Source organism: Neofelis nebulosa, chromosome 9 (genome assembly GCF_028018385.1).
Source record: "Neofelis nebulosa isolate mNeoNeb1 chromosome 9, mNeoNeb1.pri, whole genome shotgun sequence".
Lineage (NCBI taxonomy): Eukaryota > Metazoa > Chordata > Mammalia > Carnivora > Felidae > Neofelis > Neofelis nebulosa.
The window spans coordinates 91,276,783-91,303,448 of record NC_080790.1 but is presented as its reverse complement, the minus strand read 5'-3'; the positions used below and the strand labels follow the sequence as shown (position 1 = coordinate 91,303,448).

Sequence of the window (26,666 nt, the reverse complement as noted above, 5' to 3'; positions counted from 1 at the left end):
TATACTCCAGCTCCATCCACGTTGTTGCAAATGGCAAGATTTCATTCTTTTTGATCACCAAGTACTATTCCATTACACGCACACATGCATGCGCGCGCGCACACACACACACACACACACACACACACACATTCTTTATCCATTCATCAGTCAGTGGACATTAATATAGGAGTTTTCCAAGTAGACAGATGGCAAAGTCCTCTCACATGGGACAACAAATAAAAAATATCCACACCTGGCTCAGTCAGTTAAGTATCCAACTCTTGGTTTTGGCTCAGATCATAATCTCATGGTTCGTGAGTTTAAGCCCCACATTGGGCTATATACTGACAGTATGGAGCCTATTTGGAATTCTCTCTCTCTCCCTCTCTTCCTGCTCCTCCTTCACTTGCTCTCTCTCCCTCTCAAAATTAATAAACAAAAAAATAATAAAACCGCCCACACCTAGTAAATAAAACCACCCACACCACCTTATGAAACTTCTGAACAAGCAAACAAACAAATCCTCACAGCATCCAGAGAAGGAAGAGTACTCACAGAACCAGGCAGTAGAATTAGCATGATGCTGTTGGCATCAAGACTAAGAGCCCTCATGAAACCAGGTCCTGACATCCCGAGTGAAGATCACTTTCAGCCTCATCTGGAAGCTACCAGACATGTACTTCAGCAAAATGAGGGATTAACCAAGAAAGAGGGAGATGCAGGATCTAGGATCTGGGTCCCATGCAAGTGGTGGAAACCATTCTGGGAGGGCAGCCCTGGGGCTGTGCCAGAGGACAACCCACACAAACCAACAACAGAAGGAACCCATAGGTCCTGTGTGCCTGTGACCATCTAGAAAACAATGTGGATGGGTTTCTGACAGAGCTGATGGAGTATGTGGGAAAAAATAAGGATAAGTTCATTAAAAAGTAAAAACCAAAAAAACATTAACCTCTCTATAAAGCCATGCTTGGAACAAGAATGGAAATGTAATCAGGCCCCAGCTGCATGTCAGTGTGGCAGTCAGGCAGGGCCACCCTCTGTGGGAGTGACAGGGAAGCCTCGAGGTGGAGGTGCCATCTGAGGTAAGAGCCCTGGACTGTTGAAAAGGGAGTGGGGTAGGGGAGGAAGGGACAGTGACAGCAAGAAAGATGTGGTTATCTCAGGAGGCACTACCCAGTTTTCAGCAGAGTGGTATTTCACAGGCCTCCATAAAAAAGAGCTCCAGATTGGAATCAAACACTTCCATTCATTCATTCATTTATTCATTCATTCATGGACAGAGTAATAAAGGGAGAGTGCATGCACATCGGGGAGGAGCAGAGAGAAAGAGGCAGAGACAGAGTCCCAAGCTTGGGATATGGGGCTTGAACTCATGAACCACAAGATCATGACCTGAGGCGAAGTCGAATGCTTAAGTGACTGAGCCACTCAGGTGCCACTTCCAATTTTGCTGGGTACCTTCCCTTCCCACCCTCCATCCCTGGGAACCTGTCCTCTACTCACCCCCATGGTGAGGTCCACAAAGCCAGCACACTGCCACATGCAGAGACTTGCCCTGGATTATAGCAGGATTCTCGTAGACTCATGACACCAAGGCTTTTCTTTCCAGGAAGCAACTTTATTCATGCCGACACAGGCTCAGAGTGTTTGTACCCAAAAAACTGAGCTCCAATTGTCTTAAGTGGACCCAAGTAAAATATATTCAGTGCTTAAGCTAATTTAAGTTTGTTGGTTTGAGACAGACCTGTTTATCAACATTAAGCAGAAAAAACTTTTATTCTACTTAGGTTTGCTGAAGGTCAAATAAGCTCATGTTATCTCTGTTTCAGTTTGTTAGCAAAAGGATGACTTACAGTAATGGTTAACTTTGTCTCATAGTTTTCACAGGTAATTGTTAAGATAGCTTTCAGTCTTTCGTAACCTAAAACATTAAAGTTTGGCTTGCATGATAAATTGGGATTGAATTCATTGGATATCTAATGAGATAAAAGGTTAAAGCACTAATTACTAGATATAGGTTTGTGCTTTTGACTTGTTGCAGAGATCTGTTGGAAAACATGCTTTGTGCTTAATTGATTCATAGGTTTGCCATCTAAGGAATTCTGATGTAACAGTGCACAATTGGTTTCTACTTAGTTTTCACTGGAGACTAAGGTTTCTAAGAGTTAAAATTCTGCTAAATGTAGTTAAGACTGATGGAAATAAGGAAAGCAACTCTGCATGTAGAAAAGTAGATGTGTAAGAAAGATATAAGAAATGGAAATATGTTTTTTGTTCAAGGTAAAAGAAAGTAGTTTTCTCCTGAGACTGGTTGTTTGGAGAAAAAGGGCTTAGGTCAAAACCTGAAAGCAAAGGAAAGTTGTAGAAGGTTTGTGAAGGGAAATTTATAGAAGGAAATTTTATGTGTGGTCAGGATGGACTAAAGTTAAAATAAATGGATTTTAAAAGTACACTGGTTTAAGATTGAAATTCCTCCTCCTTTGATTCAAAGGCTGGGAAAATGGTGGCAATACCCTTGATGCCAGCTTCAAAATCCTCCACATTTGTGTTGTTCTTGTTTAGCAGAGGAATGGAATATGAGGAATGCCATATGAGGGATGATGATATATGAAGGGCTTTTACTGGGATACACAGGAACCATTTTACTAAACTTAGCCCATTGTATGCCAAAAATGGATATCCACATGGCTGGAGGCATTGAGGAGCCAGTTATGCAGGCCTCACCCCAGGTGGTGCAGAAAAGGAGGGGGAAAGGGAAGGCAGAAGACCTGAGGTGCTAGCAGAAGGCAGAGAAAGAGAATTCCCAGTTTTAAATCTTGTCAGCTCAGACACAGGAGCAGACTCCAGGGTTGTTTTGTTTTGTTTTGTTTTGTTTTGTTTTGTTTTGTTTTGTTTTGTTTTCCACTAGTAGAATTAGGCAGTCCATGTCAGTCCGGAGAAAAGAGGGAATTTCCCCTAAAAAAAAAGGGAATTTTGGCAGATGCTTCGGAATGTTCCTTAAAGTCCCCATTCTGAGGTAGAATAACCAGAGACAGTTGGCTCTAGTTATCATAGTCATTGACCCAGGAAATGAATGAGAGAGAAGTCCCCACACACAGTCACACAGGGACTCCAACCTGCCACCCAGTGCCTTAGAGTTGCAGTTTTGTTCCTTATTCATTATGGAACTATTTGGGCAACTCTGGGAGGTGATCGGGCCCCCTTTCTGCCTCTTTGGGGCAGGTCTACCAAAACAAACCAAGGTTCTGATGGGTGGCACTCCCTGAGCTGATTCCTGGGCCTCACGGGTTCCACTGCGCACACACAGGGTCCTCACCCTGGTGTGCTGAGAGGGGCTGGTCTCCTATGTATCAAGTGGCCTGCTGGCACCAGGTGAGGTTGCTTCTCCTGGTGCTCCAAGGTCATACCCCGGTGGCAAAGGAGGTGGAAACACAACGTCTCCAAATCCCAGACGAGCCCCCAAGAGATGAAGCAGGATTCTCACACAGAGAGTTCTGACACCAAGGCTTTTCTTTCCAGGAAGCAACTTTATTCATGCCAACATGGGCTCAGAGGGTTTGTACCCAAAAAAACTAAGCCTCAAACGCCACATGGTGTAGGCTTTTATGCATTTTCTACTTGTCTCCCATAATGGGTAACATATAGACACACAGTCTGATTGTGTGGTCTCATGTTACAGGGTCATGAGGGATGTCACATTTGCACATAGCCAGGTTGCCTTCCTTTATCTTGAGGTCTTTTCTTACCACATTCCTTAGGGAGGGGGCTCTACCATGGGATCAGGGGCTGGGGTTATCTGAGTGAAAGACACCCTGACTCGAGACACTGGTGACTGGCCTGCACCTGAGTGAGCTCTGGCTCATCCCAACGCTACAGTATCAACAAAGATAAACGTGTCACCATCCACAACAGGAGTAAAGAGCAGGCAGGTCAGTGTGGCTTTCCCTCGTCACTGGTCCTCTAAGTGGGGTGACTGCTATGATTGCTAGTTAAGGCAACTTTGGGTTTTCATCTTCTAAGAGAACAAGATAAACCCTGTGGAGTACCTCCACCCCATGTGTGCTCTTGCCTTATGACATCCTGAAAAGATCTCATTCCAGCAGAGCTGATGACCCCCCAAAAACAGCAGGTCTGCTATGCCCGGTTTGAGTATCTACTGCTGCTGATTTCCTGATCACAGAGACTTACCTCTTGTAAAAATGCTACAAGGCATATTTTTATTTTCCCCACAAAATGATTTACATCAAAATTTGATTTCTGAGTTCTCTTAGTTCATCCAAGCTTTCTCTGGATGTGGACCTGGTGTAGACAGTAAACAACACACAGGGTGTCCCCAGCAGATGGTCATCTTCCTTGGCTCATCTACCTGTGGCTGGCCAAGTAGATGGCCACAGTGCTGGGCAGAGATAGGGTGCTGCAGGCTCACACACGATGGGGTGGTGGAGCACATCAGCCTGCTCCTGCACAATCCCTTCACACTGGTTTTCAATATTTGACCATACAGTGTGAATTTTGCCTTTTGGTGTCTGGTAGGTACTTAATACAAGTTATCAAAATGAACACTGAAATAGACTGGATTGGGGTCAATTCCCTTAAGAGAAGGCTGAAGCCCCATAATCAGAACCTCTGAGCCTCCAAGCATCTGACTTCTCTTGAAACCCCGCTGTCTGCATATTAACAAGGTCAGCTACAACAGCATAGGGTAAGGAAGGAGTTCAGAGAAAGGCCATCTTCCTCCTGCCATGGTAAATAGAGAGGGCCAAGGATTCTGTGCAAACTTTGAAGCATCAGAACCTTTCTGACCCATGTAGACAACCCTAAATGACCCAAGACATTGCCAACACTGTCTTCACAGCTAAGGTGACCCAGTGCCCTTCCCTTGTACTCACTGCAAGGCTGCAGGACCTCCAAAGCAGCCCAACTCTGGGCAAGTCCCAGCTTCTATCAAAAACTGGGTCTAAAATACCTCCTTTGTTGGGCTGCTGAGGGGCTAGTTACAGAAAATGCCAGATGCTAGGGGCACCTAGGTGACTCAGTCAGTTGAGCATCAGACTCTTGATTTCAGCTCAGGTCATGATCCCAGGGTCGTGGGATCAAGCCCTACATCAGGCTCCACACTGAGTGTGGAGCCTGCTTGAGGTTCTCCCTCTCTTCCCCCTGCCCGCCTCCTTCCCTACTCATGCACTCTCTCTCTAAAATAAAAAACAAAACAAAAGATAATGCCAGGTGCTAGATACCCAGGCGACTTATCCTTCATGTTCATTATACCACCACTAACGGCACTGGAATTACTGTTCCCACACATAGGTTCACAGTTTTCATGCTGCTCAAATCCTATTTGTAGAATTGCCTGACTGCATACTGCCTCTTCTTCTGTCCTTCCCTCCCTCCCCAGAAAGCCACCAACCTAAATTACAAAACACTGAGAAGTGGCCTTAACCCCGCCCTCCACCCAACAGGGACCCTACAGCACCTTAGCTGTGGGAATCTTCTGTTTACACTCCCCAAAGTCTATGTGTGAGGGCAGAAGCCAGAACCCCCTTCCCCTGTAATCCTTCCACAGACCCACTGGAAGGAGGAAGGAAACACAGGGAGAGCCTTCTCTGCACCCACAAGCAGGGCCTGGCCTGGTCCCACAGTGACCCATCTGTCAGCACTGCCAACCACTCCCCCGCCGCCCCCCTCCCCCCCCCCCCCCCCCCCCCCGCTTGCTCCCAGGTGGCCCCCAGGCCTACTTACATGTGAAGTACAGGCCTCACAGTAGAGTGGTTGTTATAAATAATAAACACTCCCCAGGGTTCAATGGCTTCTTCAGTTTCCTCTTCATCCAAACTGAATTAATCTTCCTTTGCATTCCACATATGCATAAAATGTTTGCACAGCAAGCCACCTGAAAACCTGGCCCCATTCAGCAGCTGACTGCTGAACTGGGGACAATATTCCAGATAAAGAAGAACACTTGATTTCTTAAGGTTTTATATAAAATTCTGAAATCCAAATCAGTAGAATCTCAATAATTCTAATGCTATAAAGTTTAATTTAAAATCACATACACTTTGCTATCAGGTGAAACAAAACCCTGTTTTCACCTCAAGGAGAAAAACCTGCCCCCAAACAAACTGGGTATTGGGCCTGAGACAGATGATGTAGGTGGGCAATCCGCATGACCATGCAGCCCTCTGGAGGCAAACAGAGCAAGGTGTTGGTTTGCATTTAATTGACACACAATGATGAGAGAACTTAATCTGTGCCCTGAGAAACTCCTTCAGTATTGAGGAAAGAGAAGAGAAAGGTGGTCTCTCAGAAGCAGCTATGGTGTTTGATGTTTGAGGGCCTAGAGTATTGTATTGCAAAGGGGAAATAATTCCAAACAAGGCCCTCCATAAAAACCTGCTCACCGGGGCGCCTGGGTGGCGCAGTCGGTTAAGCGGCCGACTTCAGCCAGGTCACGATCTCGCATCTGTGAGTTCGAGCCCCGCGTCAGGCTCTGGGGTGATGGCTCGGAGCCTGGAGCCTGTTTCCGATTCTGTGTCTCCCTCTCTCTCTGCCCCTCCCCCGTTCATGCTCTGTCTCTCTCTGTCCCAAAAATAAATAAAAAACGTTGAAAAAAAAAAAATTTAAAAAAAAAAAAAAAAACCTGCTCACCTAGAAAGAATGGAACCAAGGGCAGCCATTCTAGATTGGTTCATTCTTTATCTGGAAAGATGTTACAATCCTGATAAAATATTAAAGCCCGTCCTTGGGTTCCAGTGGAGCAGACCTCAGTGCCACTTTAAAAATAGCCTTGCAGTTTTTAATGAACCTTCATACTTTGGCAGTTCTGAGTTTTTAGGATTAATTTCAGCATTAACTTTTCTTGTTTTTCAAAATTTATACTGTGTATTTACTTTGCCTACATGGGTCCTAAATATCTCAGCAATAAGGCTTGAGTAGCTATCATTTTTATCAACGGGATTTTTCAGTGCCAACAATGTAAAAATAAGCTGATAACTTCATTTAATCAGCAATTACTATACTATGTCCTTTTCCTACAAAGCAGACAGACTAAAAACTTTAAGGATATCAAATTCTGGAACTGTCCTAATACAACCATTTTTCTGGGGTCTTATAAAGAAGACATTGTGGCACACAGTGATGGCAGACCCTAGTGTCAGTCTCCAGTTTTACTATGGGCACTTTCCACCTCTGTGACCTTGAACAAGTTATTTCACCTCTCTGTGCCTCAGTACGTAATTAAGAGACTGTGAGAATTAGTAATTGTTAAGCTTGTTAACATGTCAATATTGAGACCAGTGTTGCACACAGTTGGTACTGAATAAACACTGGCATCTCCTCTGGCACACAGGCACAAGTGCCTGGGGCACCACACACACCTGTAATATCTACAAACCAGATAGGTGTCCACAGCTTTCAAAATAAATTATATATAGAAAATCTTGTAAATTCCTATTACATGCCAATATATGTAAATAAAGATTTATTTTTAATAAAACTATACATAAAATTATATATATAAAGGAATATAACATGATAATTTGATACACATATACAGTGAAACAATTACTACAGTCAAGCTAATTAAGATACCTTCTCCTCAGAGTTACCATTTTTTGTGTGTGTGATGTGAGTCCCTAAAATCTACTCTCTTAGCGAATTTCCACTATTCAAAACAGTATTATTACAACTATAGTCATCATGGGTATATATTAGGTCTCCAGACCTACTCATCTTATATAACAACTTTGTACCCTTTGAGCAGTATCTTCCCAGTTCCAAAGATTTTTATAGCCATGAGTACTTTTATTTGTGCCAAGACTACAGCTATGGACCCCAAATTTATATGTCTACCCATGTGATTATAAACTATCTAAACAATATACACACATGAAGTTATCCACATATTGTTCTATGCACGTAAAATGAGCTTACTCTGTGTTAATCCAATGCAATCACATGTGTCCTCAGAGACAGGCAGAGGAGTTTTGAAAGAGAAGAGGAGGCAATGTGACCACAGAAGCAGAGACTGGGGTGATGCAGTCTTAAACCATGGAATGCCTACAGCCACCAGAAGCTAAAACAGGGAAGGATCAAATTCTCCCCTGGAATCTGCAGAGTGACCCTGTCAACACCTTTTGGACTTCTGGGCTCCATAAGTATAAGAGAATAAATTTCTGTTGTACAGTTCATGGTCATTTGTTACAGCAGCCCTAGGAAACTAACACAACATTTTTTAACTTTTTTTTTTTAATGTTTATTTTTGAGAGAGGGACGGAGGGAGGGAGAGAGAGAGAAACAGAGAGAGAGAGAAAGAGAGAGAAAGAGAGAGCGCAAGCAGGGGAGGGACAGAGAAAGACAGAGACAGAATCTGAACCAGGCTCCAGGCTCTGAACTGTCAGCACAGAGCCTGACATGGGCTCGAATCACTAATTGTGAGATCATGACCTGAGCTGAAGTCGGAAGCTCAACCGACTGAGCCACCCAGGCGCCCCACAACATCCCATGTCTTAATATTGTTAATATGGCAATACCCCTAAACTGGTCTACAGACTCAATGCAACTCCTACCAAAATTCCAGCTGGCTTCTTTAAAGAAATTGACCAGCAGATCTTAAAAAATTTATATGGAAATAAAAGGGACCCAGAATTGCCAAAACAATCTTAGAAAAGAATGAAAAACGTGGAGGACTCTCACTTCCCAATTTGAAAGCTTATCACAAAGGTACAGTAGCCAAGATGGTATGGTTCTGGCATATAAACAGACAAGCAGACCAACAGAATAATATTCAGAGTCTGGAAATAGAATCTCACATGTACAGTAAATTGATTTCAACAAAGAAGCCAAAACAATTCAGTGGGGAAAAACAAGTCTTTTCATCATATGGTACTGAGACAACTGGATAGCCACATGCAAAAGAATCAAGTAGAACCTCTACCTCACATCATATATAAAAACTAACCTTAAATGGATCAAAAACCCAAATGTAAGAGCTAAAACTATAAAATGCTTAGGAGAAAACATAGGAGTAAATCTTCTAAAGAAGTAAAATGACCTTTATTTAGGCAACGTTGTATCTTTGATTAGATAGAACACCAAAAGCACAAGTAATCAAAGGAAAATAAAAAAGATAAGCTGGACTTCATCAAAATTAAAATTTGTTGTACTGCAAATGACATAATCATAAAATGAAGAGACAGAAAACATTTGCAGATTCTGTATCTGAAAAGGGACTTGGGTTTAGAATATATAAAGAATTCTTGCAGCTCTATAATAAAAGCACAAATAACCCAATTAAAAAATGGGGAAAGGATCTGAATAGATATTTCTCCAAAGGAGACACAAATGACCAAAGATGCTCTACCTCTTTAGCCATCAGAGAAATGCATATCAATACCACAATGAAATAGCACTTAGAGTATCTAGGCTGACTGTAACAAACAAGATGTGTAATAATAAGTACTAGTAAGGATATGGAGAGATCAGAAAGCGAAAATCCTGAAAGCAGCAAGGGATCCTCAATGACATTAAAAGCTGACTCCTCCTCAGGAACCATGGACCAAAAGGCAGGAAGGTGACATATTTGAAGTAGTGAGACAAAAAGGATGTCACCCAAGAATTCTATATCCGGTAAACTCATCCTTAAAAATGAAGGATATATAATGCCAAAGGCATGATTTATGAAAGAAATAACTGATCAGTTGGACTTTACTAAAATAAAAAACTTCTGCTCCACGAAGGACACCATTAAAGGAAAGAAAAACAAGCCACAGACTGGGAGAAAACATTTGCTGAAGACATGTCTGATATCCTTGTTATCCAACATATACAAAGAACTCTTAAAACTCAATAATAAGAAAATGAATATACAAAAGGTAAACAGGCATATGAAAAGATGCTCAACATTATATGCAACTAGGGAGTTGCAAATAAAACAAGTCACACCATTACACACCTTTTTGAATGGTCCAAACCCAGAACACTAAGAAAATCAAATGCTGGCCAAAATATGGAGGAAAAAAACCCCCAAAACCTCTCAATCACTGCTCATGGGAATGAAAAATGGTACAATTACTTTAGAAAACAGTTTGGTAACTTAAAAAAAATTTTTTTAATGTTTATTTATTTATTTTTGAGAGAGAGAGAGAGAGAGAGAACGAACACGCACAGGTAAGGGGCAGGGAGAGAGAGTCAATCCCAAGCAGGCTCTGTGCTGTCAACACAGAGTCCAATGTCTGAACCAAAATTAAGAGTCAGATGCTTAATTGAATGAGATACCCAGGCACCCCTAGTAACTTCTTATAAAACTTAACATACTCTTACTTCTGTAAGTGTCTACCCACAGATGAATGGATAAAAAAGGGGTGGTATATATACACAATGGACTATTACTCAGCCATAAAAAAAAGAATGAGATCTTGCCACTTTTGACAATATGGATAGACCCAGAGGGCATCATGCTAAGTAAAATAAGTCAGACAAAGAAATACCACATGATTTCATTTACATATGGAATCTAAAAAACAAATGAACAAATAACCAAAACAGACATTAATACAAAGAACAAACATGGTTGCAAGGTGGGGGGTGGGGAGTGGTAAGAATAAGCAAAATAGCTGAAGTGGATTAAGACATACAAACTTCCAGTTATAATGTAAGTAAGTCACAGAGATAAAAAGTACACCATAGGGAATATGACTAGTACTGTAATAACATTGTATGGTGACAGACAGTGATTACACTTACCATGGTGAGCACTGAGTAATGTACTGAATTGCTACTGAATTGTTTCTGAATCACTGTTGTACACCTGAGACTAAACTAACATTGTATGTCAACTATACTTTAATAATAAACTAACTGACTGACATATTCTTACAAAATGATCCAGCAAGTATTTACTCAAATGAGGTGAAAACTTATGTCTACACAAAAACTTTCATATGGATGTTTATAGCTACTTTATTCATAACTGATAGTACCTGGAAGCAACCAAGATGCCCTTCAGTGGTGAATGGGTAAATGTTACAGACTGCATGTTTTTGGCCTCCTAAAAGTCATATTGAAATCCTAACCCCAATGCGATGGTATTAGGAGGTGGGGCCTCTAGGAGGTGATTAGGTCATAAGGCTAGACCCCTTATCAATGGGACTAGTGCCCTTATATAAGAGACCCCAGAGAGCTCCCCCACCCCTTCCACCATGTGAGGACACAGCAACAAGGCAGCCATCTATAAATCAGAAAGCAGGCCATCCCCAGACACAGAATCTGCCAGCACCCTGATCTTGGGACTTCCCAGCCTCCAGAGCTGTGAGAAATGTGTTTGTTGTTCAAGTCACCCCATCTGTGGTACTTTTATTACAGCTCTCAGGCTGTAGCCACATCAGTCCCTTCTGCTGCCACATCTGTGAGATCTCAGCCTAGCTCAGCCACAATTCTGCCACGTCACTCCCTCCTCAGAGGCACCTATTGCCCCATTTTACAATTGTGTGATAATTCATTTGATCAGCCCCCTGTCAATGGACACTTACATTGTTTCTGATCTTCTGCTACTATAAACAATGCTGCGCTGAACCACCTCTGAAGAAAAAATTCCTAGAACTGGAATGTCTGGGTCATGAACATGTCTTTGTTTAATTCTGACAGATTGCTAAACTGACATACACAGAAGTGACACCAACTTAGTCCTATGAGTAATGAGTAAATGAGTAATGAGTCCTATGAGTAATGAGTAAAGTGCCTGTTCCTCCATCCCTAGGCAATACAACATGTTATCAATTTTTTTTCCAATGTGATGGGGGGTGGGAATGGCATCATATTATAGGTTTTGTTGATAAAAAGCTTTTTGAAGGAATAAGCAATTACTCAATAGCCACTCTATGGAAATCCTAGACAATCCAGTGGAATACAAAGAGATATAAAAGAAATGTTCTCTGCTCTCAAGTGTGGAATCAGGTGTGATGGATGGAATATACACATGCCCTCATTTAAGAATACAAACCAACCACCCTGTCTGAGGCAGCAGCATAGTCTAGTCAAAAGGGCCAAGCACCTCAGCCTGACTGTTACTAGCTGTCTGGGCCTCAGTTCCTCTGGTGTAAAATAAGGACATAAAATCAGATGATCTCAAAGACTGCTTCAACTTTGGAAATTCTATATTGAAGAGAAATCAGTTAACTCAAATTCACTTTAAAAGTGAATGCAGTATTCTTTACATATAACCAGAGTCAATCAGTACAGCACAGTGTCATAATGGTAGTATGCCCTCACCATCCTGACACCTGGAGCAGGGGTGTGAATGGTGGTGCCCTTGCTCTACCTGCAAGCATGCTCTCTGCTCTGTGCTGAGACCAGACCTTAGGATTCTTAAAAGAGTACCCCAGGCAGCAACCTCTGGCTGGCATGGAAGATGTAAGAGGAAACCCTGTCTGGCAGTGGGAACAAAGCCACACTCATCTATCTCACAAGACACTCTCACCTCTGTTTGCTGACCAGCATGATTTCTCATACAGAATTTGAACAGGAAAACAGTGATGCTAAGTTGTCCTGGCAGAGACACCTGGGTGGCTCAGTCGGTTAAGCATCTGACTTCGGCTCAGGTCATGATCTCACAGTTCGTGAGTTCGAGCCCCGCATCGGGCTCTGTGCTGACAGCTTAGAGCCTGGAGCCTGCTTCAAATTCTATGTCTCCCTCTCTGCTCCTCCACTGCTCATGCTCTGTCTCTCTCTCCTTCAAAAATAAATAAGTTGCCCTAGCAAACCAGCACTCTGGCCTCACCAGCATCCACATAAGACCATGAAGTTTGGACACAGGGCTAATGGTCCACAGTCTAATCTATTTATTTTCAGACTGTACATCATGAAGCACAGGATTGTATCTTTCATTAGTTTCACTCTATATCTACTATTCTTCAAGGAATTTAATTCCAATGAAATAACAAGATACAGACAGATTAAAAAGTTGCGTGATTTGACTTTACTGAAAGGCTGCCCTGGCATAAACAATTTCAGTTAGTAGAAACATGGTTTATCTGGAAGCTTCAGGAACCACCTCAATACCAAGGCCAAGGTCTTTGGCTGAGGTGTATGGTCCTTAGGAGAAGTTTCCCTGTTCTGAATCACACACGCTGGAGTTTTTACTTTTTATACTAGAATTCCTAAACTTAGTTCTCTACTTCTACCCAAATATTAAACAGCATTTGCATGAAATAAGCAGTGACAGTTTTTCTTCCTAAAGGAACCAAGGTGAACACAGTTGAAGGGCATTTGCTAAAACAGATTTCTTATTCCCAAGCGCTCCCCAAAAGAATTTATATTCAGTCTAAACATCCTTGCCCAATCTTCCTTGACACAATGAACTTTTAAATAAACAGACCTGTCTTCAAGCTGCATTTTTTAAAACTGTAGATGGCTATTTAACCAAGGTGATGAGTAACAGAGCTCATTATCTCATTAAGTATAAACTTGAATTTTTAATCTTGAGCAGGTCTGGCACAAAGATTCTCTATCTTTTCCTGCATATGGACTCTTACTGAATGTTTCACAAGTGATTTCTCTAACTTTGTTATTCAATCCAAATTTTCCCTGGAAAAATTGTTTTCTTACTTTGCCTGTGATCCTCAGTCTGAGGACAATGTTCAGGATATCAGAGTCAGAAGGAGGTCCCAGAGAGTACAACTCAATCAACCCATTTTACAGATGAGGAACCTCCCAGTAGGCTGAAGAGCATGGGTGGAGCATACAAGGGCCCAACCAGGGTACACAGGTAATTATTTCTAAGGCACCACCTTCCCTGCCATTCAAAGCATGTGTGGCAGTTTCCCTGTCTTGGCCTCCAACTGAGATCCTATATTCACTGTAAATCCTTGCTGATACTTTGAACTATATGCTCAATGACCAACATTTTATTTCCCACTATTCTCTCCTGTCTTAGACTTTGATGGCTGTCAAAAGGCATCAAATGGCTATAATCAGGTGGCTGTCGCTGCTCATACCAACTGGTGAAAGCTCATTATGCACACTTCTGTCCTATTCTGTCTCAAGGACATCATGATGGTAGCTTAAAATCAGCTCTGGTGGGAGTATTTACACCACAATAGTTGGCAAGTGCTACCACCTAGGACTTCTAGGAGAGGGGCAGTTGTTAAAACTTTATCAGCATACCAACCACTGGTTAAAATATAAAAGACTGATCACATCACATGCTGGTAATGACATGGAGCAACTGCAATGCTTCGTTCTTGTTAATGGGGGTATATATGGCACAAAATTTTTAAAAAACCTGTTCAGTGTTACCTACCAAACCTAAAAACATACATACATCCTATGACATGAATATCTAACTCCCTAGGTATATACTCAACAGAAATGCATGGATTTATGCACCAAATGACATGCTTTCTTAGGCAGCATTATTCATAGTAGCCAAAAACTAGAAGCAACCCAAATATTCATCAACTGGGTTACACTTCAGCCCTCAACAAGTACAAAAAAGTGGAGATCATACCATGCATATTTTCAGATCACAACACTATGAAACTTGAAGTTAACCACAAAAAAAAAAATTTGGAAAGACCACAAATACATTGACCTTAAAGAACATCCTACTAAAGAATGAATGGGCTAAGAGGAAATTAAAGATGAAATAAAAAAAGTACATGGAAGCAAATGAAAATGAACACACGACAGTTCAAATGAAACCTTTGGGATACAGCAAAGGCATTCCTAAAATGGAAGTATATTGCAATACAGGCCTACCTCAAGAGGCAAGAAAGGTCTCAAATAAACAACCTAATCTTGTACCTAAAGGAGCTAGAAAAGGAACAAATAAAGCCTAAAGCCAGAAGAAAAGGGAAATAATGAAGACTAGAGCAGAAATAAATGATACAGAAACAAAAAATCCCAGTAGGATAGATCAACAAAACTAAGAGCTAGTTCTTCAAAAGAATTAATGAAATTGATAACCCCCTAGCCAGACTGATCAAAAAGAAAAGAGAAAGGACCCAAATAGATAACATGAAGAATGAAAAAGGAGAGATCACAACGAACACTACAGAAATACAACAATTAGGGGAGCCTGGGTGGCTCATTGGTTAAGCAGCCGACTTCAGCTCAGGTTATGATCTCGCGGTTTGTGGGTTCAAGCCCCGCATTGGGCTCTGTGCCAACAGCTCAGAGCCTGGAGCCTGCTTTGGATTCTGTGTCTCCCTCTCTTTCTCTGCCCCTCCCCCACTCAAGCTCTGTCTCTTTCTGTCTCAAAAATAAATAAACCGTAACAAAATTTTTTTAAAGAAATACAACAATTATGAGAATACTATGAAAAATTACATGCCGACAAACTAAGTAATCTGGAAAAAATGGACAAATTATTAGAAACTCACAAACTACCAAAACTGAAACAGGGAGAAATAGAAAAATTTGAACAGACCCATCACCAGCAAAGAAATTCAATCAGTTATCAAAAATCTCCCAACAGGGGTGCCTGGGTGGCTCAGTTGGTTAAGTGTCTGACTCTTGATTTCCGCTCAGGCCATGATCTCAGAGTTCGTGAGTTCAAGCCCAAGTGCTCTGCACTGACAGCAGAGCCTGCTTGAGATTCTCTCTCTACCTCTATCTCTGTTTCCCCCCCCCAAAATAAATAAATAAAATCAACTCAAAGAAAAAAAAAAAAGAAGAAGAAGAAGGTGCACCTGGGTGGGTCAATTGGTTAAGTGTCCGACTCTTGATTTCAGCTCAGGTCATGAATTCATGGATCATGGTATCGAGCCCCATGTCAGGCTCTGTACTGACAGTGAAGTCTGCTTGAGATTCTCTCTCTCCCTCTCTCTCTGCCCCTGCCCTGCTCATACATGAAACACCTTTATCTCATTCTCTTCTCTCAAAATAGATAAACTTAAAAAAAAAAAAGGAGTTAATACCTATTCTCACATTATTTCAAAAAAATAGAAATACAAGGAAACTTTCCAAATTCATTCTATGAAACCATAATTATCTTGATTCCAAAACCAGAAAAAGACCCCACTAAAAAGAAGAATTACAGGCCAATATCCCTGATGAACGTGGATATAAAAATTCTCAACAAGATACTAGCAAACTGAATTCAAAAGTATATTAAAAGAATTATTCACCTATTCCCCATGATCAAGTGGGATTTATTCCTGGGCTGCAGGGTTGGTTCAATATTTGCAAAACAATCAATGTGATACACCACATTTAATAAAGAAAGGATAAGAATCATATGATCCTGTAAATACCTGCAGAAAAAGCATTTGACAAAATACAGCATCCTTTCTTGATAAAAACCCTCAACAAAGTAGGGATAGATGGAACATACCGCAACATTATAAAGGCCATATATGAAAGACCCACAGCTAATATCATCCTCAATGGAGAAAACTGCGAGCCTTTCCCCTACAGTCAGGAACAAGACAAGGATGTCCACTCTCACCATTACTATTTACCATAGTACTGGAAGTCTTAGTCTCAGCAATAAGACAACAACAACAACAACAACAAAAAGAAAAGAAAAGAAAAGAAAAGAAAAGAAAAGAAAAGAAAAGAAAAGAGAAAGAAAATAAAAGCCATCCAAATCAGCAAGAAAGAAGTCAAACTTTCACCATCTGCAGATGACATGATACTTCATGTAGAAAACCTGAAAAACTCCACCAAAAAATTGCTAGAATTAATACATGAATTCAGCAAAGTTACAGGAGATAAAATCAATGTATAGAAATTGGTTGCATTTCTACACACCAATAACAAAGCAGCAGAAAAAGAAATCAAGGAATCAATCCCATTTGCAAATGCATCAAAAACAATTAGATACCAGGAATAAACCTAACTAAAGAAGTAAAAGATCAATACTCTGAAAACTACAGAACACTTATGAAAGAAACTGAAGAGGATACAAAGAAATGGAAAAGCATTTCATGCTTGTGCATTGGAATAACACTGTTAAAATGTCTACACTACCCAAAGCAATCTACACATTTAATGCAATCCCTATCAAAATACCACCACCATTTTTCACAGAGCTAGAACAAAACAATCCTAAAATTTGTATGGAACCACAAAAGACCCCGAATAGCCAAAGCAATTCTGAAAAAGAAAAATATAACTGGAGGCATCACAATTCCAGATTTCAAGCTATATTACAAAGCTATAGTCATCCAGACAGTATGGTACTGGCATAAAAACAAACATGCAGATCAGTGGAAAAGGATACAGAACCCAGAAACAAACCTGCAACTATATGATCAACTCATCTTCAACAAAGCAGGAAGTAATATCCAATGGAAAAAAGACAGTCTCTTGGGACAGAAACTGTTCCCAACAGAACAAATGCTGTTGGGAAAACTGGACAGCAACATGCAGAAGAATGAAACTAGACCATTTTCTTCTACCGGACATAAAAATAAATTCAAAATGGATGAAAGACCTAAATATGAGATAGTAAACCATCAAAATCCTAGAGGAGAACACAGGCAACAACCTATTTGACCTAGGCCATAGCAGCTTCTTCCTAGACATGTCTCTAGAGGCAAACATGAACTATTAGGACCTCATCAAGATAAAAAGCTTCTGCACAGTGAAGGAAACAATCAACAAACCTAAAAGGCAACCGACAGAATGGGGAAAGATATTTGCAAATGACATATCGGATAAAGAGTTAGTATCCAAAACCTATAAGGAACTTATCAAACTCAACACCCAAAAACAAATAACCTAGTTAAGAAATGGGCAGAAGATATGAATAGACACATTCCAAAGGAGACATCCAGATGGCTAACAGATACATGAAAAGATCTCAACATCACTCATTATCAGGAAAATACAAATCAAAACCACCAGGAGATAGCACCTCACACCTGTCAAAATGGCTAAAATTAACACAAGAAAAAACAGGTGTTGGTGAGGATGAGTAGAATGAGGAAGCTTCTTGCACTAATGGTGGGAATGCAAACTGGGGCAGCCACTCGGGAGAGCAGTATGGAAGTTCCTCAAGAAACTAAAAATAGAACTACCCTATGATCCAGCAATTTCACTTTTAAGTATTTACCCAAAGAACACAAAAATACAGATTTGAAGGGCTCCACATAGCCTATGTTTATAGCAGCTTTATCAACAATAGCCAGACTACGGAGAGAGCCCAAATGTCCATCAACTAATGAATAGATAAACATGATGATAATGATGGTGATGATGATGGTGGTGTGTGTGTGTGTGTGTGTGTGTGTGTGTGTGTGTGTGTGTGTGTTGGAATATTACTCAGCCATCAAAAAGAATGGAATCTTGCCATATGCAATGATTTGGATGGAGCTAGAATGTACTATGCTAAGTGAAATAACTCAAACAGAGAAAGACAAATACCGTATGATTCCACCCATATGTAGAATTTAAGAAACAAACAGATGAACATATAGAAAGGTGGGGGGAAGAGAAGAGACGGAAACAAACTACAAGAGACTCTTACTGGTAGAGCACAAACTATGGGTTGACAGAGGGAGGTGGGTGGGAGATGGGCTAGATGGGTGATGGGTATGAGGAGGACACTTAGGATGAGCACTGGGTGTTGTGTATAAGTGATGGATCACTGAATTCTACTCCTGAAACCAATATTGCACTGTATGTAAACTAAAATTTAAATAGAAAAAAAAGGAAAAAAAGCACTATAAAATATCTATCAAAGGTAAAAATAAATACTTTGTGATCTATTCTGGAAAACTATAAAACAATGGTAAAGAATGAACTGCATGGCAATGACAACAACCTGTTTGTGAATCTCACAAACATAATGAAAAGAAGCCAGACATATTGCATGATTCCATTTACATTAAATTCAAAAGCAGGAAAAATTACTCTGTGGTGTTAAAAGTTAAGATAGAGGACAGTAGAAAGGAAAAAATAAATAGGACAACATATAAGGAGGTAGTCAGTAATATTCTATTCTTTTTACTGGGATGGTGGTTATACATGTATGTTAACTCTGTGACAATTCATTATTATCTGTGCACTTTTGTTATGTAATGTTATACTTCAAGTTCAGTTAAGAGGAAAATGTTAAATGCTGGTCTGAATCCTGGCATGGCAAGTACCTGCTTTGTGGTGAATTCCCTCTTGGTGTGACAGGGCTTGAAGAAACACACTCCCCAAAAGAGTAAATAAAATAAATGGCCTAAATAAGAAATGAGAAGCCCCAGAAAGCATTTAGGAAAACAAAAGAAACCCACAAACTTTCCCCAAAGCCACTTCTACTCCCCTTCCCCAAGACAATCTCTAAAATTATACATCCAGCAGCTATGGGTCCTTTACATCCCCCAGAGTGTTTTACCTTCAGAATAGGACATGTAAGCCCCAATAACTTCATGCTGGACAAACACACTCACACCTAATTCAGCCTAAATTTGCTTCTTAAAAACACTACAGAGTAGGACACTATCCAATTAAGTGGGATAAAAGACATTTAACAAATCATGTAAAATCAAATCAGAAGCTGGTCCAGTTGGAAGAGCATGTGACTCGTGATCTTGGGGTTGTAGAGTTCATGCCCCACCTTGAGTCCCCACCTTGAGTGTAGAGATTACTCAAAAACAAACAAACTTTAAATCAAATCAAACCATATTTTAGCAGCAATCTTCATGGAGAAATAAAAAGAATAAAAATGACTGAATTGGAAATACTCTAAACTCAACAGAATGCTCTGGGCTTGTCCTTAAGCTTCCAAAAAGCTCTTCAGGAAACTGTAATAGTTGGGGATATTAAGAAGCCTGCACGTGAGGAACAGTGTATTTGGGGATCGCATCTATCAGTCCAGTCAGGCTGTTCTATCAAAATACCACAGACTAGGTAGCTTATAAACAACAAAAAACTTCTGACTTACAGTCCTGCAGGGTAGCAAGTCCAAGACCAAGGTACCAGCAGGGTCAGGTGTTGGTGAGGGCCCACTTGCTTGTTCATAGGCTGGCGCCTTCTTGCTGTGTCTTCACATGGTGGAAGAAACATGGGAGCTCTCTGGGGCCTCTTTCACATGGGCACTAATTCCATTCATGGGCTCCACCCTCATGACCTAAGCACCTCCCAAAGGCCCCACTTCCTAATACCATCAAACGTGGGAGTTAGGATTTCAACATATGAATTTGGGGAGGATACAAACATTCAGGCCACAGTAGTACCTTCCAAGCTCAACTTTAGAACTTCCCAGAGATTCTAGATAATTTCTTAAGCCATCACCATAATGTGAATTTGACTATTTTTATTAAAAAAACAAAAACAAAACTTACAACATAAAGTGGCCAAGATATTACTATGGATTGAATGTTTGTATCCTCCCCCCAAATTTATATATTAAAGCCTTAACCACCAGTGTGACGTATTTGGAGATGGGGCTTCTAAGAAAGTAATTAAGGTAAAATGGGCTCATACGGGTAAAGCACTGATCTGACAGGATTAATGTCCTTAAAAGAGACACTAGAGAGCTTGCTCTCTCCCTACAAGCATGCAAAGACAAGCCATGTGAGCACAGGGCAACAAGGAAGCTATCTGCATCCCAAGGGGAGAGGTCTCACTAGAAACCAATCCTACTGACACCTTGATCTCAGACTTCCAGTCTCCAAAACAGTGAGAAAATAAACTTGTTTGTTTGTAGTCTGTAGTACTTTGTTATGGCAGCCCAAGCAGAACTGTACAGATTTAATAGTTTTTTAAGAATGAATTTCATCTTTTATGTATGGAAGAGAATGAAGTCAAAGATTTTATTAAGAAGGATTTATGCAACAAAAATTTCCTAAGTTCCTTCTATATGTCAGGTTCTAGATGCTGCTCTCTTGAAACCAGTATTTTAGTAGCAAGATTTTGCTGCCAAGATTCCAAGGCAGAAATAAATGTAAATGAGGAGAGTGCTGAAATGCAATTTGACTTAACAAGGGCCTGGGGCACAGATGGCATTGCCAGCAGAGGGAGCATCTAGCCATGTTGGGGCAGGGGACCTGATTGGGATAACACAGATGTGGACCTTGTGGTCTCATCCAGAGACATCCAGTCTGTGCTACAGGTGAGAGAGACTGGTTGGGCATGAAAATATAGCCAATCAAGAGAAAACCTGACTTGTCAACTGGTAAGATGCTTGACTTAATCCAGGTGAATCATCATTTTAAGAAATCCAAGAAGATCTACACAGGAAAACCACCAGATAGGCAGAAACTGCTAACAGTAATGGATATCTGCAAAAATAAGACAAAGTTGTATTCACAAGTATTTGGGGCTTCTTCTTTCACATGGAGCCTGTTTTTGAAATGTGTGCCTTTTACATATACCTGCCATGATGGGACTGAGTTCCAGAAACGGGTGAGTGTAACACTGCTGGGCCAGTGTCTTCTGCAGAGGCCTACACTGGAGCCGGCTGGGGTGGCAATCTGTTAGTACCACACACACCTTCGCATTATCTGTGATAGAAAGAACTTCATATAATACCACCATACCAAAATGTCAATTGTCTACCTCAGGAATTGGAGGGACAATGCAGATGACATGGAGGACAAAGGCTCCCCAGTGACCCCAGCCTTGGCAGAGCACTGATTTCTTCTTAAATTTCTGGTAGTCTTCATAATCTGACAAGGGCCAACACTGCTAGAGTTTTGAACTCATTGCTACATTTGTCACAAGCATTTTTTTTAAAGATTCAAATTTATTAGCAAATGCTTTATAATCAGAATGAAAGCTATTCACTAATCTGCCTGGGTATAAAACTAATAACAAAAAAGTTAATAGCCTTTATTCCTATAGTCAGATAATAATCAGTTAATATAATGAAGAAAAAATCTATTTATGTTATAATAAATACACAAAAATAATCTAAAGAAATGTATTAGATCTGGACCTGGAGAGAAACAATTATCAGAAAAATCCAGAGTTGATATAGGTTAGTCAGAGTATAAAGGAGAACTGGGTCCCAACTGATCCATTAAAAATATACGAACCTGAATGCCCACCTCAGCACTCATTAGAAGGAGTGACAAGCAGGGCATCACTGGGCTGAGGATGAAACCCCTGAGTGCTCTCAGAAGACAGATAATGCAGATCAAGTTTATCCTCATTACTCATTTACCTTAGACTATTCCCAATAATGTAAGCCCCTAAGTATATACATAATCATGGGTAAAACAAGAAAAATAACACATTAAAAGAAACAAAAGTCCGATCCTAAAGTTTATGGGCTTAGAATAGACACATGAAATAAAGAGAATAAGTAGAAGAAAAGAAAAGCCATTTACAGGAACCCAGGTACTACTTTGCATCAAACAACTATGTTACTGTGGAGAAAATGAAATTTGATGAAATCTATTTTCCTCATCTTTATAATAATTTTCACATTTGTGATACTTTATGAATGATGTCATTTTGTCTGGTGTATAATTATATATTCTTTATCATAAAATAAAATTGTCTTTTATTTCATTATTACATTAAAACATAATTTTCCTCAATAGTTACAAACAGAGAGGGAGGAAGGCAAACCATAAGAGAGTCTTAAATACAGAGAGCTAACTGAGGGTTGATGCGGGGAGGGAGGTGGAGAGTGGGGAAATGGGTGGTAGGCATTGAGGAGGGCACTTGTTTGGATGAGCACTGAGTGTTATATGTAAGCGATGAATCACAGGAATCTATCCCCCAAACCAAGAGCACACTGTATTTAGCCAACTTGACACAAATTATATTTAAAAAAATAATAATCTTCCTCAAAAAAAAAAAATCTGTAAAATCTGCATCAGTAAATTCCTGACAAAAGACGTTAACAAATGGAAAGACACACCATGTTATTGCATAAGGAGGCTGACTATTTAGTATCTAGTCTCCTTCATCTACACATTTAATGTTTACCCAATAAAAATACCAATGGGGGTATTTTGGGGATATAAACAAGTTAATTCTGAGGTTCATATATACAAGCAGAATAGCCAGGATATTTCTGAAAAGGAAGAAGAGTAAGAGAGGACTAGCCTTATGAAATATTAAAACAGTTATAAAGCTGTAGTAATTTAAACAAGGTAATACTAGTGAAAGTCTAGAGAAAAAGAGTCACTGAACAAAAATAGAACAGAAAATGCCTAAAAAATAGTTCAAAATATATACAGCATATCTAGCATATGATAAAAGTGATATTGTATATCAAAGAACAAAACAATTTATCAAGAAAGTGCTGTCAAAAAAACTGATTAGCTGTATATAAGAAAATAAATTTGGATACTTATCTCATTCTTTTTAGCAAAGTAAATTCCAGAAGAACCAGAAATTTAAACCAAGAAAAACTCAATCTGTAAAAGAACTAGAATAAAATATAAATTCTGCATCATTCTTATAAGAGTGGGAAGTTTGACTACATGAAAGTTAAAATTTCTAAGAGGCAAAGAATGAAGAGTCAAAAGAGGAGCACCTGGGTAGCTCAGTTGGTTAAGCATGCAACTCTTGATTTCACAACTCACGGTTATGAGATACAGCTCCATGTTGGGCTCTGTGTGCAGCCTGCTTGGGATTCTCTCTCCACTCTCTCTCTACCCCTCCCCCTGATCACATGCATATGTTCTCTCTCTCAAAATAAATAAACATTTAAAATAAAAAAGAATAAAGTCAGAAGATAAATGGCAAACTAAAACAATTTTAATGCAAATAACAGACAAAAGGCTAATTTTCTTGGAGCCTAGGTGGGGTTCAGTGCATTGGGCTCCACACTAATTGGGCTCCACACTAACAGTTGGGGGCCTACTTGGGATTCTCTCCCACTCTCTGCCCCTCCCCTGCTCACTCGCACAGGCTCTCTGTCTCTCAAAATAAATAAACTTAAAAAAAAAGAGCTAATTTACTAAATAAAGAGCTCCTAAAATCAATAATGAACAAGATTTATACCCTAAGTAACCTAGCAAAGGATCTAGATTACTTACAAATACAACAAACAGTTAGGAGATACTTAACAGTATTTACCAAAAGAGACAAGGAGACATGACTTTTCACTTATCAGATTGTATATTACTTTGTATATTACCACAGACTAAGTGCCTTAAGACAAATGAAATTTAGGGGCACCTGGGTTGCTCAGTCAGTTAAGCGGCCGACTTCAGCTCAGGTCATGATCTCACGGTTTGTGGGTTCGAGCCCCGCGTCGGGCTTTGTGCTGACAGCTCAGAGCCTGGAGCCTGCTTTGGATTCTGTGTCTCCCTCTCTCTCTGCCCTTCCCCAGCTCACACTCTGTCTCTGTCTCTCTCAAATAAAACAAAAAAACATTTAAAAAAAAATAAAAAATAAATGAAATTTATTTTCCCACAGTTGTGGAGGCTACACATCCAAGCTCAAGATAACAGCAGGGTTGGTTCCTTCTAAGGACTCTCTCTTTGGGACTTGCAGATAGCCTTCTTCTCCCTGTATTCTAATATGGTCTTCCCTCTATGTGTGTCTGTGTCATTAACTCCTTTTCTTGTAAGGACACTAGTCATACTGTCTTAGAGCCCAATACATGACCTTATTTTAACTTCATTAGTTCAGTGGGGCTTCAACATATGAATTGGCACACTGTTGAAAATAGAACTCTAGGCTGTACTGATGGAAATATAAATTGGGCCAGCCTCTACAGATGGCAGTTTATCAGTATAAAATTTAACATATATTTCATCAAAGAAGATACATGAATGGACAAAAAGCACATGAAAAGATGCTCAAGTCAAGATCTTTAGTCATTATGGAAATGAAAATGAAAATGACACTGAGATATAATAACCACTTTCTACCCACCAGAATGCCTACATTCACAAAGACAGAAAATAAGCACTGGAGAGGATGTGCAGAAATTGGATCCCTCATACATTGCTAAGAGGTATCTAAAATAGAGCAGCTACTTTGGAAGATCATTTGGCAATCCTGCAGAAGGTTAAACATAGAGTTACTATACGACTCAGCAATTCTACTCCTAGATACATACACAAGAGAAATGAAAACATACACCTAGACAAAAACTTGCACATGAATGTTCACAGCAGCATTATTCCTAAGAGCAAACTGATGGAACTAACCCAAGTGTTGAATCATCAACTGATGGATGATAAACAAAACAAAGTACACCCACCAGCAGAATTCATCAGCAGTCAAAAAGAATGAAGTCCTGATACATGCTACAACAAAATGAACCTCAAAATCATTATGCTAAGTGAAAAAGCCAGATCCAAAAGACCACAGATTATATAATTCATTCAGATAAAATGTCCAGAATAAGTAATTCTATGGGGAAAGAAAGACGACTAGTCTAGGCCTATAGGACGTAAGGAGTGGGTATGATGAGAATGGGGAATTACTGTTAGAGACACAGGGTTTATTTTTGGGGTGATGTAAATGTTTTAAAATTTGATTATGACAATAATTGTGCAATCCCATAAAGAATACACTTTAAATGAGTGAACCTTACGGAATTCTCTAACAATAAAGCTGTGGAAAATTTAAAATAACAGGCAAATATCTAAAATATACAGAACCAGAAAGGAAATGCTAATATTCTTTTTTTATAAAGAGTGTTTACAAACCACTACATTTTAAAAACAGGCAAAGGATGACAACTTATTTTAAGAAGAATACAAGTTATGGGGCACCTGGGTGGCTCAGTCGGTTAAATCTCTGACCAGCTCAGGTCATGATCTCACTGTTGTGAGTTCAAGCCCTGCATCGGGCTCTGTGCTGACAGCTCAGAGCCTGGAGCCCGCTTTTGATTCCGTGTCTCCCTCTCTCTCTGCCCCTTCCCTGCTTCAGCTCTGTCTCTCTCTCTCTGCCTCAAAAATAAAGAAACATTAAAAAAAATTTTTTTTCAATATATGAAATTTATTGTCAAATTGGTTTCCATACAACACCCCGTGCTCATCCCAAAAGGTGCCCTCCTCAATACCCATCATCCACCCTCCCCTCCCTCCCACCCCCCATCAACCCTCAGTTTGTTCTCAGTTTTTAAAGTTTCTTATGCTTTGGCTCTCTCCCACTCTAACCTCTTTTTTTTTTTTCCTTCCCCTCCCCCATGGGTTTCTGTTAAGTTTCTCAGGATCCACATAAGAGTGAAAACATATGGTATCTGTCTTTCTCTCTAAGGCTTATTTCACTTAGCATCACACTCTCCAGTTCCATCCACGTTGCTACAAAGGGCCAGATTTCGTTCTTTCTCATTGCCATGTAGTACTCCATTGTGTATATAAACCACAATTTCTTTATCCATTCATCAGTTGATGGACATTTAGGCTCTTTCCACAATTTGGCTATTGTTGAGAGTGCTGCTATAAACATTGGGGTACAAGTGCCCCTATGCATCAGTAGTCCTGTATCCCTAGGGTAAATTCCTAGCAGTGCTATTGCTGGGTCATAGGGTAGGTTTATTTCTAATTTTCTGAGGAACCTCCACACTGTTTTCCAGAGTGGATGCACCAATTTGCATTCCCACCAACAGTGCAAGAGGGTTCCCGTTTCTCCACATCCTCTCCAGCATCTATAGTCTCCTGATTTGTTCATTTTGGCCACTCTGACTGGCGTGAGGTGATATCTGAGTGTGGTTTTGATTTGTATTTCCCTGATGAGGAGCGACATTGAGCATCTTTTCATGTGCCTGTTGGCCATCCGGATGTCTTCTTTAGAGAAGTGTCTACTCATGTTTTCTGCCCATTTCTTCACTG

General features: G+C 40.2%; 1 protein-coding gene across 8 annotated transcripts in view; it reads right to left on the bottom strand.

Annotated features, from left to right (window-relative positions):
* Positions 1-26,666, bottom strand: part of NINL (ninein like) — a 205,455-nt gene that overhangs the window by 108,026 nt on the left and 70,763 nt on the right. For 6 of the 8 annotated variants that reach the window (XR_009248766.1, XM_058684661.1, XM_058684665.1 and 3 more), the window contains exon 2: positions 21,291-21,419. The exons of the other annotated variants lie outside the window; for them this stretch is intronic. Coding sequence is in view for 5 of the 6 variants with exons in the window: in XM_058684661.1 (XP_058540644.1) it covers positions 21,291-21,297 (7 nt within the window). In the remaining variant the exon portion in view is untranslated. The remainder of the gene's footprint in view (positions 1-21,290; positions 21,420-26,666) is intronic. 8 annotated transcript variants of the gene reach the window in all.